Source organism: Tetrahymena thermophila (assembly GCF_000189635.1).
Source record: "Tetrahymena thermophila SB210 genomic scaffold scf_8254579, whole genome shotgun sequence".
NCBI classification, from domain to species: domain Eukaryota; phylum Ciliophora; class Oligohymenophorea; order Hymenostomatida; family Tetrahymenidae; genus Tetrahymena; species Tetrahymena thermophila.
Genome location: NW_002476350.1, coordinates 77,927 through 90,310, shown reverse-complemented (window position 1 = coordinate 90,310; position 12,384 = coordinate 77,927). Strand labels below are relative to the sequence as shown.

At 24.5% G+C, this 12,384-nt stretch overlaps 2 protein-coding genes across 2 annotated transcripts; one reads left to right on the top strand and one right to left on the bottom strand. All coding sequences in view use genetic code 6, as the record gives it.

Moving 5' to 3' along the window:
- Positions 1-1,034: 1,034 nt before the first annotated feature.
- TTHERM_00666310 (hypothetical protein) lies at positions 1,035-8,630 on the top strand (the record flags this gene model as incomplete). The annotated part of the gene is made up of 7 exons (XM_001020000.3): positions 1,035-1,092; positions 2,826-4,076; positions 5,289-5,885; positions 5,985-6,047; positions 6,435-6,769; positions 6,844-7,489; positions 7,546-8,630. The coding sequence occupies 7 exons, from the start codon at positions 1,035-1,037 to the stop codon at positions 8,628-8,630; spliced, it is 4,035 nt and encodes a 1,344-aa protein (XP_001020000.2).
- Positions 8,631-10,014: 1,384 nt separating this feature from the next.
- TTHERM_00666300 (translocation protein Sec62, putative) lies at positions 10,015-11,906 on the bottom strand (the record flags this gene model as incomplete). Its single annotated transcript, XM_001019999.1, has 7 exons — positions 10,015-10,185; positions 10,250-10,314; positions 10,384-10,531; positions 10,592-10,879; positions 11,054-11,144; positions 11,210-11,330; positions 11,726-11,906. The coding sequence occupies 7 exons, from the start codon at positions 11,904-11,906 to the stop codon at positions 10,015-10,017; spliced, it is 1,065 nt and encodes a 354-aa protein (XP_001019999.1).
- Positions 11,907-12,384: the final 478 nt, after the last annotated feature.

The following is a 12,384-nucleotide window of genomic DNA, read 5'->3' as shown; positions in this document are numbered from 1 at the left end:
TTTGTTTTTAGTGTAAAGAAAGAGTAAGTAAGTCGATAGATAAATACTCCACTTATTAAAATAATATTAAATTAAATTGTACGTACCCTAATAGATTTTTGTCTATTTCTTACTTTTTAAACAGGTTTAAATTATATTCATTTAAATTATTCAATTTGCTTGCTAGTTTGCTTTAATAATAGCTTTTAATACTATTAATTTATTTTAATTATTGTATTTAATCGAATTATAATTTTGTAATCCTAATCTTATTTTTAAATTACATTTTAAATATTTTGATTATGTACATTTCTTCGTTCTTTCTTACACTTTATTCATTAACAATTATACCTTCTTTCTTTATTTAAAAAGATACGTAACTCCCTCCTTCTTTTGTTTGCTAGAGTATTTATTTATTTCTTTGTTTGTTTGCTTGTTTATCAGCTGGATTATTCTTTTGTTTCTTTCTAAGTCAAGTCAAGGAAAACGTTAGCCTTATAAAATAGCCCGTCCATCTTATATGTATCGAAATATCCTGCTCTGAGGGTTTGGTTTGAGTTGGAGACTTAAATAAAACATGTATCTAGCTATCTGTTAGGGACAAAGCTAACAAAGTAGGTTTAGATTCAATTATCTATTGTTAAATAAATAATAAATAAATATATAGGGTTTAATCTGAACTATCAGTTTTTTATAATCAAGTTTTATCCTTTTTAGCTTTTTATGATTACGATATTAATTTACTTTTCTGATAATGTACGCTCACTTATTTTAATAAAATATTCAAAAAGTAAAAACTTCAAGAAATAATAAATATAAAAAAAGAACTTTATAAAAAGTTAAAAAAATAAGAAGAATAAAGAAAGAAAGGAAGAGAAGAAGAAATAACAAGAAGAGCTATATAAAAGAATACATTCTATAGACCTAAAGGACACACAACACGCTCTACCAATCACATCACCATTACAAATCCACCTCTCGCTACCTGTTTATTGGCTGAGTGACTTCTATTTATTTCATAACACAGTTTGATTTAAAATCTGATCCATAAAATAATGAGTGACGATCAACATACATTACAAGAGCTCTAGATGAGCAATAAATTTTTACCCTGTAAGTCTTTACTCTATATTTAGTATTTTAATTTGAAACAATTTCACTCTAAAAGAATTTAATATATCTACATTTATTATTTCTCTTTTATTTGATCGACTGATGTGCCTGTCTATCAATCATATTTACTATCTAACTCTATCCTCTCTACTCTACTCTACCCTTACTTTACTTTACTTTCTCAAAAAAGCCTTTAATTTGATTCACTGATTCTTACATACAATTAATATTCTTTATTTTTATTTATGCTAATAATAAAATTACTAATCGCTTCTTTAAAAACATTAATTGCATGATCGAATATTATCAATGTTAGTCATCTGGGCAATTACCAACAATATAAGTACATGCTCGCAAGCATTATCAATCATAGCAAATATTCTCTTGAACGTTTCATAATACTATTAATGACTAATAAAATAACCACATAAACAAAAGCTAGATACTTACAAATCCTATTATATTTAATACTCCATTAGCGTCTCATTAAATAAATACTGTAGATTTATTGTTAAGACCAATTTTAATTACTCACGAATATAATTTTTCACCTAAATTAATAGTAGCTCTTCATTAATATTTAATAGTCCACTTTCATCATCGAAATTTGCCATCACAATAATTATATAATCCTCATTATAAAAAGCTGATCTCCATTAATATTAATTGGATAATCCATAAAAAAACAGAATTTCTTAATCAAAAAAGATCAGAATTCAAACAACAAAAAGAGGCTCGTAATTCAAATAAAAAAGCTTTCATTAGATCTAATTGGTTTCTTATAAATAATAAAAGATCTGCGTCTTAACCATAGTATGCAAACTTTTTAGTCATTTGGATAAAAGAAAGCAAAGAGTTAGTTGTTGTTGCTGTTGTTTCCATCATCATCATTTTTAGAGATATATTCATAGCAAGCAATTCTTTTAAATTTATACAATTAAATCCAAATTAGTTAGAAATAGAAGATATTTATCTATCTGCACTTTAGATTGATATTTAAAGAGAAATTATTAATATTTAAATATTACAAAATTTTTTCCTACTCTATGTAAAAATCTTAAGAATAAATATGGAAATGAAGAATTGTAAATTAGAAAAAAACAAAGGCGAATTTTACTGAATGAAAATAAGTAGAAAATGGAAAATAAGTAAAAATCCGAGTCTTGAATATATTACGATTGTAGATGATATTACAAATTTAATTGATGATGAAATTGTATTATATTAATTGTAAATTTTTTTGAGGCGTGACGTGAGTTTTAGATATAAGGATATACTTATTCAAATTAATAGTACGTAGATATAGATATAATATAAATTAGTATATAAATTTATATGCAAATAAACATACGAGTAAAAAAAAATTAGCAAATGAAAAGAAATAAAAATAATATTTGACTCAAACCAACTATGGCTAAGCTTTTTCTTAATTAAAGTTGAAAAATTCTCTGTCTAATCTCCTTATCAGCACTTAATAAAATAGCATTCATTAATAGTCTTTAAATAAGCAAACAAATTATATATGAAAGTAAATTATCTTTGATATGCAGAAGTTTTAGGAAAATAAAACAAGGTAGAAATTTACTAACTAATTAAATAAAAAATTTAGTATACAAATAAGTAAGTAATGAATTAGTAAGATAGAGGAAAGAAAGAAAGGATAGAAGGATAGATAGCTAATAAATCAACTAAAATATATTTTTTAATTAATATTTTCATTTTTAAATCAATAGAACAATTATTACAGCAATTACAGCAGAATCCGAATTTTTTAGCATTATTTTAATAGTAGCAATAGCATTAGAATATGCAGTAGCAATAATAAAAGCAACAACAATTACAATAGCTTATTAATTAGCAGATCATTGGATAGTAGTAGTAATAATAGCTCGGAATACCTCTAGCATAATTAAATTAACTTAACTAATAGCAACTTATTTAACAAATTGCTAAGATAGGATTAGGCAATAATGTGCAGCCTTAAATTTTACCTAATGATAGAAATTAAATATTAATGTATTAATTATAGCAAAGTTAGTAAAAGCTCAATCAGTAGTAGCAGTAACCATAATTTTAAAACGCTGCAACAAATCAGCTTTATCCAAATTTAATATAACAACAATAATAATAATAATTGTATTAGCAACAAGGCGTAAACAATTCTTTAAATGCTGCGAACATTGGTTTCGATAGGAATGCCCTGGTAGCAGACTTGCAATAGCAGTATGTCGCATAACAATAGCAATTACTTCTACAGTAAATACAGTAGCAGAAGTAGTAATAGTAGTAACAATAACAAGCATAACATCATTAGCTTCAATCTCCAGACATTTCAGATAGTCAAAACATGATGTTGCTCGATTAGCGTTTCCAATAAATTCCATAATAAAATAGATAAGCCATGCTAATCAATGATCTCTTAAACAACACAAATAGCGTATAGAAGTAACCATTTTAGCAGATTGCTGCACTTGGGTTGACCTAGAATTTGATTCAATAACAAAAAATAGTTTTGGATGACGAATAAGCAGACGAAGAATAATAGTATTCGTTAAACTAACAAGATTTAGAACTTCAATAAAAATCTAGAATTTTAAAAAATTAATTTTAATTAGCCAATCTAGGCAGGGAAAATTAAGTAATAAATTTGGAAGACAATTCAGATGTTGTCTATGAGTCTGGCATCCAAGCAGCTCAGAAGCAAAAGCTTTAGTAACAATAATAGTAAGAATATATTTTACAATAGCAAATGTAGCAACAGTAGAACATTGGAGCTTAATTCAGCCAAAATTAGTATTTATAAATGATAATACAAAAAATAAATGAAGATCCTTCTATATTGTAAAAAAATCCAACTTTATAGAATGTCATAGCCAATATTTTAAGCAGTCAACTAAAAGGAGGAGATATGAATGATCAAAGAATGAAGGAACTCTTCATGGTATTAGGCCAAAACGGACTCATCGCATTAGATTAAGTTAAAGGTAAATAAATTATTTTAGCTCTTGAACAATAAATAGCTTTTAATAGAATATATAAAAAAATAAATAAAAATATAGCAGCTGCTTTTCTAAAATGCATTTATTTACTCTCTTCAATAAATCAATCAATTTATACCAAAAATTTTGTATAAATTTTATAGCGCGATATTTTAATACAAAAGTAAGTAGTAAATTATTGCTTAATTTTGGGTGAGAAAACAAATAAACAAGCAAACTAGCTAGATTGGTTTAGTAAAAACTAAATAAATAAATAAATATTTATAGATCTATTTATCTATATCTCAAATTCAATAGTTTATTTATTTAAAATTTTTCGAAAATCCCAACAAATTTATTCAAAAATAAACTGGATAAATTATTTTTCTATGAAACAACAATAAAGCAAAAATAAATCGTTTGATTACAATAGGTACACCCAATAAAATTTCTTTTTAAAGAATACTTTTCTCATTGAGTAGGAAATAGATATACAATCTTCATTCATAAAAGATTGTAACAGGATACTCAAGAATAAAAATTTTGAATTTGCTTTAGGGGAAAAAAGTTAAAAAAAAATAAATAAATAGACAAAAGGAAATTAAATAAATAAATAAATAAATAAAATCTGAATTTATTCTTATTCAATTTAAATTAATCCTTAATTTCAATCCACTTAATTAGTACAAAAAATAAAGTCATCAATCAATCGATAATATTTTTAACAATCCCCCATAAATGCAAAATTTTCCAATTTTTTTGTGATTATTTCTCCTTAACTCTTTGTGCATACATACACACACGCGCACTCTATTTTTACTTACTAAATTTAATTTCCCTCCTTATTGCTTTTAGAAATTTATTATCTTTTTCTAGGGCTATTACCCTTACCAATTTCTTCTTCGTACTTCTTATTTACATTGATTGATCTACTGTCTTCCCAAAAGCAAATATGAATGAAAAGCTTTATCAATTTTTATTTAATTTCATAGAATTCATTTTTGATAACCAAATTTTGGATTTTTTAATTTTTTGGAATTATAAATATTTGACTCGATATTCTGAATATTTAATGAATATTGATAGATTTTATGACGTATGTAAAAATATATGGTTTCTTAAAATTTTATTCAAATTTTAAATTTATATTATAAAAGAGCTATTTTATCATATTATTTTTTGCATACCAATCTGATCTGATTAATTATATTACAATAGTTGAAGATGTTAATAGCAGAAACTATAATAGCGTAAATTAAACAAAAAAGGTAGGAAACTAAAATGATTCTCACTCTGTAAGCATGAGCGAAAGCCCTACGAAAAAAAGACCAAAAAAATCAGACGATTTTAAGTCAACAATGATCTAGGAGTAAGATATATAAGTAATTGATGACGATGATGATGAGCCCATACAACCACAAAAGCAATAAAGTAATCAAAGTAATGGAACTTAGAATAGTAAAAATAAACCTTAGTAAGATAGCGTTAAGAGAAATGAGGATCTTTTAATGCAAGTCCTAAACAATAACACAAAAGGAAAGCAAGATACAAAGAAAAATAACAAAGCATAAAGCGAGCTTGTTATAAATGAAGCAAGCAATGAAGATTAAAACAATAAAGAAGGAGAAAATTTGGAAATAGAAGAGTAAGAAAAAGATGAAGCTAATAAAAATAATGAAATAATTGAAGAAAATGAGGAGGATGAAGAAGGAGACGACGAAGAAGACGAAGAAGAAGATGAAGGAAAAAACAAGAAATTATAAAAAGGATAAAAATCTACTGCAAATAGAAAAAAAGGCAATAAAAAAGATAAAAGTAATTCAAAATTTAATTAATAAATCCCATTATAATTTCATTTAGTTATTTTTTTTTCTATAATTTAAATTTTCAACAAAAATAATTTTTCTAAAAAAGATGATGGTTACTTATCTAATGAAGAAGAAGATAATGAAAAAAGCGATGCAAAATCTAAAGCAGGTAATATTAATTAATTAATTATACTTTCTCACTTTATTTTTGAGGCATAAAACTCTTTCAAAATTTACTATATATATTCTTGTGAATATTTATTTGAATTTGAAAATAAATCCAATTTCTCCAACAGCGAACAAATAAATTTTGCATATTTTCTTTCTCTTTATTGAAATAGAAGTTAAATGACTGAAAGACTTATTTGTCACTAAAATAACTTTTTATTTACTCTAATTAAGATTTATTTGAATACAAATTCAGTTTTTAATTTTTATTTAAATACCAATTTTGCTACAAAAACAAATTAATTAATTAATAAATAATTTCCAAATTTTAACTTGAAAAAATCTTATCATATCTTAATTTATTTATTTATTTGTTTCTTAAAAATAGGAGATAAGAAAAATAAAAAATCTAGCAATAATAACAATTTGAACAATAGTAATTCTAAAAGTGCAAATAACTCCTCTAATACAACTTAGTCTAAATAAAATCAAAATCAAGTTGTTCCAAAAGTATGTAGCAATAATTTTTGCAAAAAAGCTCCTATCAATCTTCAAAAAGCTAACTCAAAAAGCACTGAAGGTAAATTTTATTGGTTCTGTCAATAATGCTTTGAGTGCTTTAACAAGGGTTATCATTGTGATTACTGCGAACAAGTTTATGAAAATAATGAATCATGTGCTGATGTCAAAGAGTGGGTTGGATGCGAGAGCTGTAGCAAATGGGTAATTAATTTTTTCTCAGTTTTTATTTATATCTTTTTTTTTTACAATGCCAAATAACTTCTTTAAATTATAAGAATCATGTTGACTGCGAAGCTGCTTTTAGAAATGATGCTAAAATTAAAAAAATTTACAAATCAAAAGACTTTAAATATTACTGCTAGAAATGTGATTAAAAGAAAAATAAAAAATAAAACAATCCTTCTAATAACAGTCCCTAAGTAAATAATGTTTAGGGAAATGGTGCTACTGGAAGTAGTACAAATATTGGAAGTGTATAAAATATTTAAGTAAATAGCTCTAACTAAAACTAAAATAATTCAACAAACCAAAGCTAGGGTAAAAAGACAAGAAATAGATTAAATAATTCCAACTAAATTGGAAGCTAAACATAATGGGATGAGCCTGAGAATAAGCAATCTACTAAGAAGGTAACTCCTTCAAAGAGAAGACAAGCAGCTTTAGGAAATGCTTCGACTTCACAGGTTCCTAGCGATAATGAAAAAATGAGCACTCACACAGGAGATTTTAAATAAAAAAATAATGACTAATACAAAGAATACTAATATGATATATCTTAACCTTATAAAAAGAGAATAGAATCCAAGTTTTAACCAAAAGAATAATCCCAAGAAATTCTTCCAAGCAGAAAGAAATATACACACCAATATCCTCATCACAATTTTAATTACTTTTAATATTTCATTAATGAACTAGCTTTTGGTAATTAAAATTTTATACAAAATCTCTTTTAATATAAATCTAAAAATAAATTTAAGGTGTCAAGCTTATCTTGAGTGATGACTTCATTAAAAGTGATTTGGATAAATTCCGTTGCTGCATTGACGAAGAATTCAAGGAGAAGTATGAAGAAGAGTAAAGAATTCGTGAACTCAATCGTAAGAAAAAAGAAGAGGCTGAATAGGAAAGAATAAAACTTAGTTAATAGCGCAAGCTCTAGCATTAGTAGAAAATGAAAGAAAGACAATAGAATAATGAAGAAGAAGATGACGATAATGAAGACTAAGATAGTGAAAACAGAAATGATAATGATGACGATGGAGCTGAAGGAGATGATAGCAATGGAGAAGATGATGATGGAAATAACAATTAACAAAACAGCTCTAATAATCGCAATCAAATAACTACTCGTCGTGCCAATACAAGAAGGGCACAAGCTCTTGCTGAATAAGAAAAGAATGGTGATGAAGACAAAGATGATGAAACTCACAATAGCAACTAAAAGGGTCGTAACAGAAGAAATGCAGATGAAAAAAGAAGCAAGTTTGGCTAAAAACAAAAAGCTCCAAGTAACGAAGATGAAGAAGGAAAAGATGAAAACGATAATAAATCAGAAAATAATAATGACTGGGAAGGCAGCAATCATGGAGATTATTAAAAAACAAGAACTCGTAAAAGAGCAAACTTGAACAAAAGAAGCATGTTCCATCAGCAACCTTCAACTAATAACATTGATGACGATTAAAATACAGATGTTAAACTTCGTAGTGGAACTTAAATGGATATTGAAGATGAGCAAGAAGAAAACAATGATGATGAAAATAATAATAATAATGATGAATTTAATTCAGATGATGATTAAAATGAGGACGATTAAGATAAGAAAAATACACGTGGTAAGAGTACAGTCAACTAGAGAAACACAAGATCAAAGACAGGAAATCATCCTCCAGGCTATAACAACTTTAATTCTTATCGCACAAAACTTCGTGTAACCCCAGAAAAAAATAAATTGAGAAATGGCTCATCTAATACCAATAACTCTAACTCGGCCTCAAACTAAAACTAGTCATCAGCGACTACAACAACAAGATCAGGTAGAACTGCAGGAAACAAATATTGAAAATAATAAATAAATAAATAACTTTAATTAATAAAATATTAGTATCAACTATCTAATTTATCAGTGAGAAACTACTACAAAAAATTAGAACCAAATTATAATAAACTTAAACAGAAAATAAACCAAAGACCAACCACTCCATTTATAATATAAATTAAGGTTTCAACAAAAAACTTATAAATTAAAGTTAATGCATAAATAAAATTATGAAGCATAATTACAGCCCTTTAAAATTTAAATTATTTTCCATTTAACTAAATCAATCAATCAATCAAACCTCACACAAAATGAAAAAACTATAAATAAATAAATACAAATGCAAATAAAAAAAATAAACAAATAAATAAATAAATTCATTTTATCTTTGTAAATTAACTTATTTTAATAAAACCATTAATTACCTATTATAAGATTATATTATTAGATTGATAATGTGTGAAAATTAATTAGTAATTAATTAATAATTAGATGATGAGTGATTTAGAAAATAATTCATTAAAAGTTAACTAGCTAACTAGATAATCAATCAACCAATCAATCAACATATTAACTATCAAAATTAATTAGCCTTAGCCAATAAAATGAATAATCTTAGTAATGTAGAAAATTTGTCACCACTTTCTTAATTTTATTTCAAACAGATTAATTTTAAAAAGAAAAGTTTTAAAGGATGTAATTAATTGATATTTAAAAAAGGAAAATTTTGTGTAGAATAACAAACAATTTTATTAATGAAGAAGATAAACCAAACAAACAAACCAATCAAATCAGCAATCAACTAATAAAATAAATAAAAGAATGAGTAAATAATAATTATGGAAATATCTGATAATAACTAATAAACTAACTTTAATTTAAATGTAATATTATACAATCTAATAGTTAAACTCTAATTTCAAATTACTTTATGAATTTAAAAAGTATTGTTTACATATTGAATTTACTTTTAATTTTACCTTCTCAAATAAAAAATTTAATCTTCCTTTTATTTTTTATAAAAATATATTTATTTATATATTGCTTTTTCTGATATTTTGAGTTATTTTAAATTTCTTCTATTTACTGAAAATTTTTAAATTAATCAAAATCAACAAAAGATTAATTTATAGAAATTAAAAAAGGAATAAGAAAAAGTTAATTATAGTAAATAGATTTTAATATTTGAAAAAAAATAAAAATCTATTTCACTATTATATTAAGAATAAAATTAAGTTTAGCAAATTTAAAAAATAAATCTGTTTATTTTTGTAAATTTAGAGAAGGTAATTTTAATTTAATTACAAAATCTACATTTTAATTTACAATTTATAAAATTTGATAAGATAAAAGATGATGTTTAATTTTGTTAATGAATTTAGAGCTAGCTATCTATCTAAATAAGAGATCAATTATCATTATTTTGAGGTTCATCAAATTATGTTCCATGTTGCTCATCATTTTGAGGTTCATCAAATTATGTGCCATGTTGCTCTTAATTTTAATTTTGTTACTTTAATCTTTCTTCTAAATCTTCCTTTTCAATTTCATGTAAGATACTATTGTGAGGAGCTTCAGGCTAGATAGATAATTTTAATTTTAAAATATTAAATTTGGAAATTGGCTCTAAATCTTTTTATTACCTAAACATATTCAAGTTTTTGGTATCCCCAATCTATGATATCATCAAATGTTGCTGTACTGAATTCTTTTAAAATAAATAAATAATAATTGAAGAAAAAAAAGCTTAATCATCAAAATGATCATATAATTTTACATTTAACTGAATGTCTCTCTATGCTTAAGATATAGATAACATAACCCATAATAAAGAAACCTACAAATCTAAAAAGTAACTCCAATTTGCTATCATTACATTAATCAAGTTAAATAATAGGCTTGAATGAGTCTAAAAATCCTACATCCTAATTAATTAAATAAATAAAGAATTTAATAGAAGATTTGATGAAATAATCAATATTTACTGCAAAGAGATTAGGGAAGATATAGAAGTCGAATCCGAAAATTCTAACTAAAAAGTATAAAAATGTTCTGACTAAGATCAAACCAAGTAATACAAAGAGCATGACTACAGAGATATAGAAAATAAGCTTTTTGATGGAAATAGGCCAGACGGGAAAGAGGATGATGAGGGCAATGCCAATAAGAATAAGGATCATATAGACGTAGTTTTTTTTGGATTAGACTTTAATGTGTGGATTAAAAACAAAGAATCCAGATATAATTTAAGAATCTTCTTCAACTTGTTATTACTGTTTTTATTAGGTATATTAAATAAATAAATAAACAATTAGCCACGTTTGATCCAAAATAATTGTTAATTTAATTAAAATATTAAATCAGTTTAAATGCAAGCATAACGTAAAGCCTAAAATTAATGCTTTCATTGAAGAAACAAAAAAATCTAAAGGTAAATGAAAGACTACCTTGCTAGCTGTGTACATGTCAGTGATAGTTTTTATTTTCGATTTTTATACTGTCTATTCGACTTTAACAATAATATGTTCTTGTATAAGGCTAAAGTTTTATAAAAATAATATTCAAAACTTGCATATTTGCTACACAAAACTAATTTTTTTTACAAGTTAACAAGATTAACTCTTTTTTTGCCTTCTAATGCCTCTGATTCATCATCATAGTAATCTTTAAGTATTTCAACTATTTCATTGTGATGTCTTTCTAGTATTTCTGCAAACTGTCTTCCTGTTAGATTATTTTATTAAAATAATCATTAAATCAATATAAATGTATTTGATTGTAAGAAGCTAAAAGCTAATAATTCAATATATATTTTATTCCTATCTTTATCTCTGTTAGCTACTTTAAAAATGCTAGCCTAGAAGGTTTATTTTATACATAATGTACTTTTATAAATAAATTGTTTTTTTATTTATTTTTCATGTATAATATGAAGCAGCATAAACTAAACCTAAAATTAAAATGCCGTAGCAGAAGGCTAAAGATAATTAAACTGCTAAAGGACACAATCTATTAATATATCTCGCTCCTTAATTAATATTTTCTTGTCTTAAATGAGATTTCAATCATGCTTTTAAAGTTTTGAGAATAACCTAAATAATGAATATATATTTGTTTACCATTGAATAAGTTGAATCTGGACTAACCTAGGATGATGTTTGTTTCTCTCAAGTTATTATTTCTCAAGAACTCTATGAATGAACTATAGCTGAAGAGTTTCTTTTTCTTTTCAGCCTATTCAGATTTCATAACGTCCTATTCTCTCTATTAGCGCTTACGTTCTCTATCTTCTTTTACCATTTCCTTTAATAATTTTTAATTTTCTTTTGAAAATTTTTAAGATATTTTTTAACAAAGATTTGTGAAATAATTTAATTATTAACTCAATCAATCAACAATTGACATTTAAAAAAACTAATATAATTTACTATATCTGTATTAAAATTTAACTCAATTTAATTTATTTTTAAAGATGAAACGCAGTCAAAAACAAAAAGATTGGTCAATAATTATTTAAAAATAGATTAAAATATCATAATAGTTTAATTTAAAGATTTGATATTACTTTCTGTTTTATTAACATAGCTCAAGTTTATTTTTATCTATATTGAGAGATATATTTCTACTAATTAATTTTACAATTATTGATGCTATTATATCAAAATAATTTAATAAAATGTTGATAAATACGTGGATATTATCAGAATGTATAATAACAATGTTTTAGTCTGTTAAAATTTAATTTAAAAAATATTTATTTAATGTATAAAAAAATCAT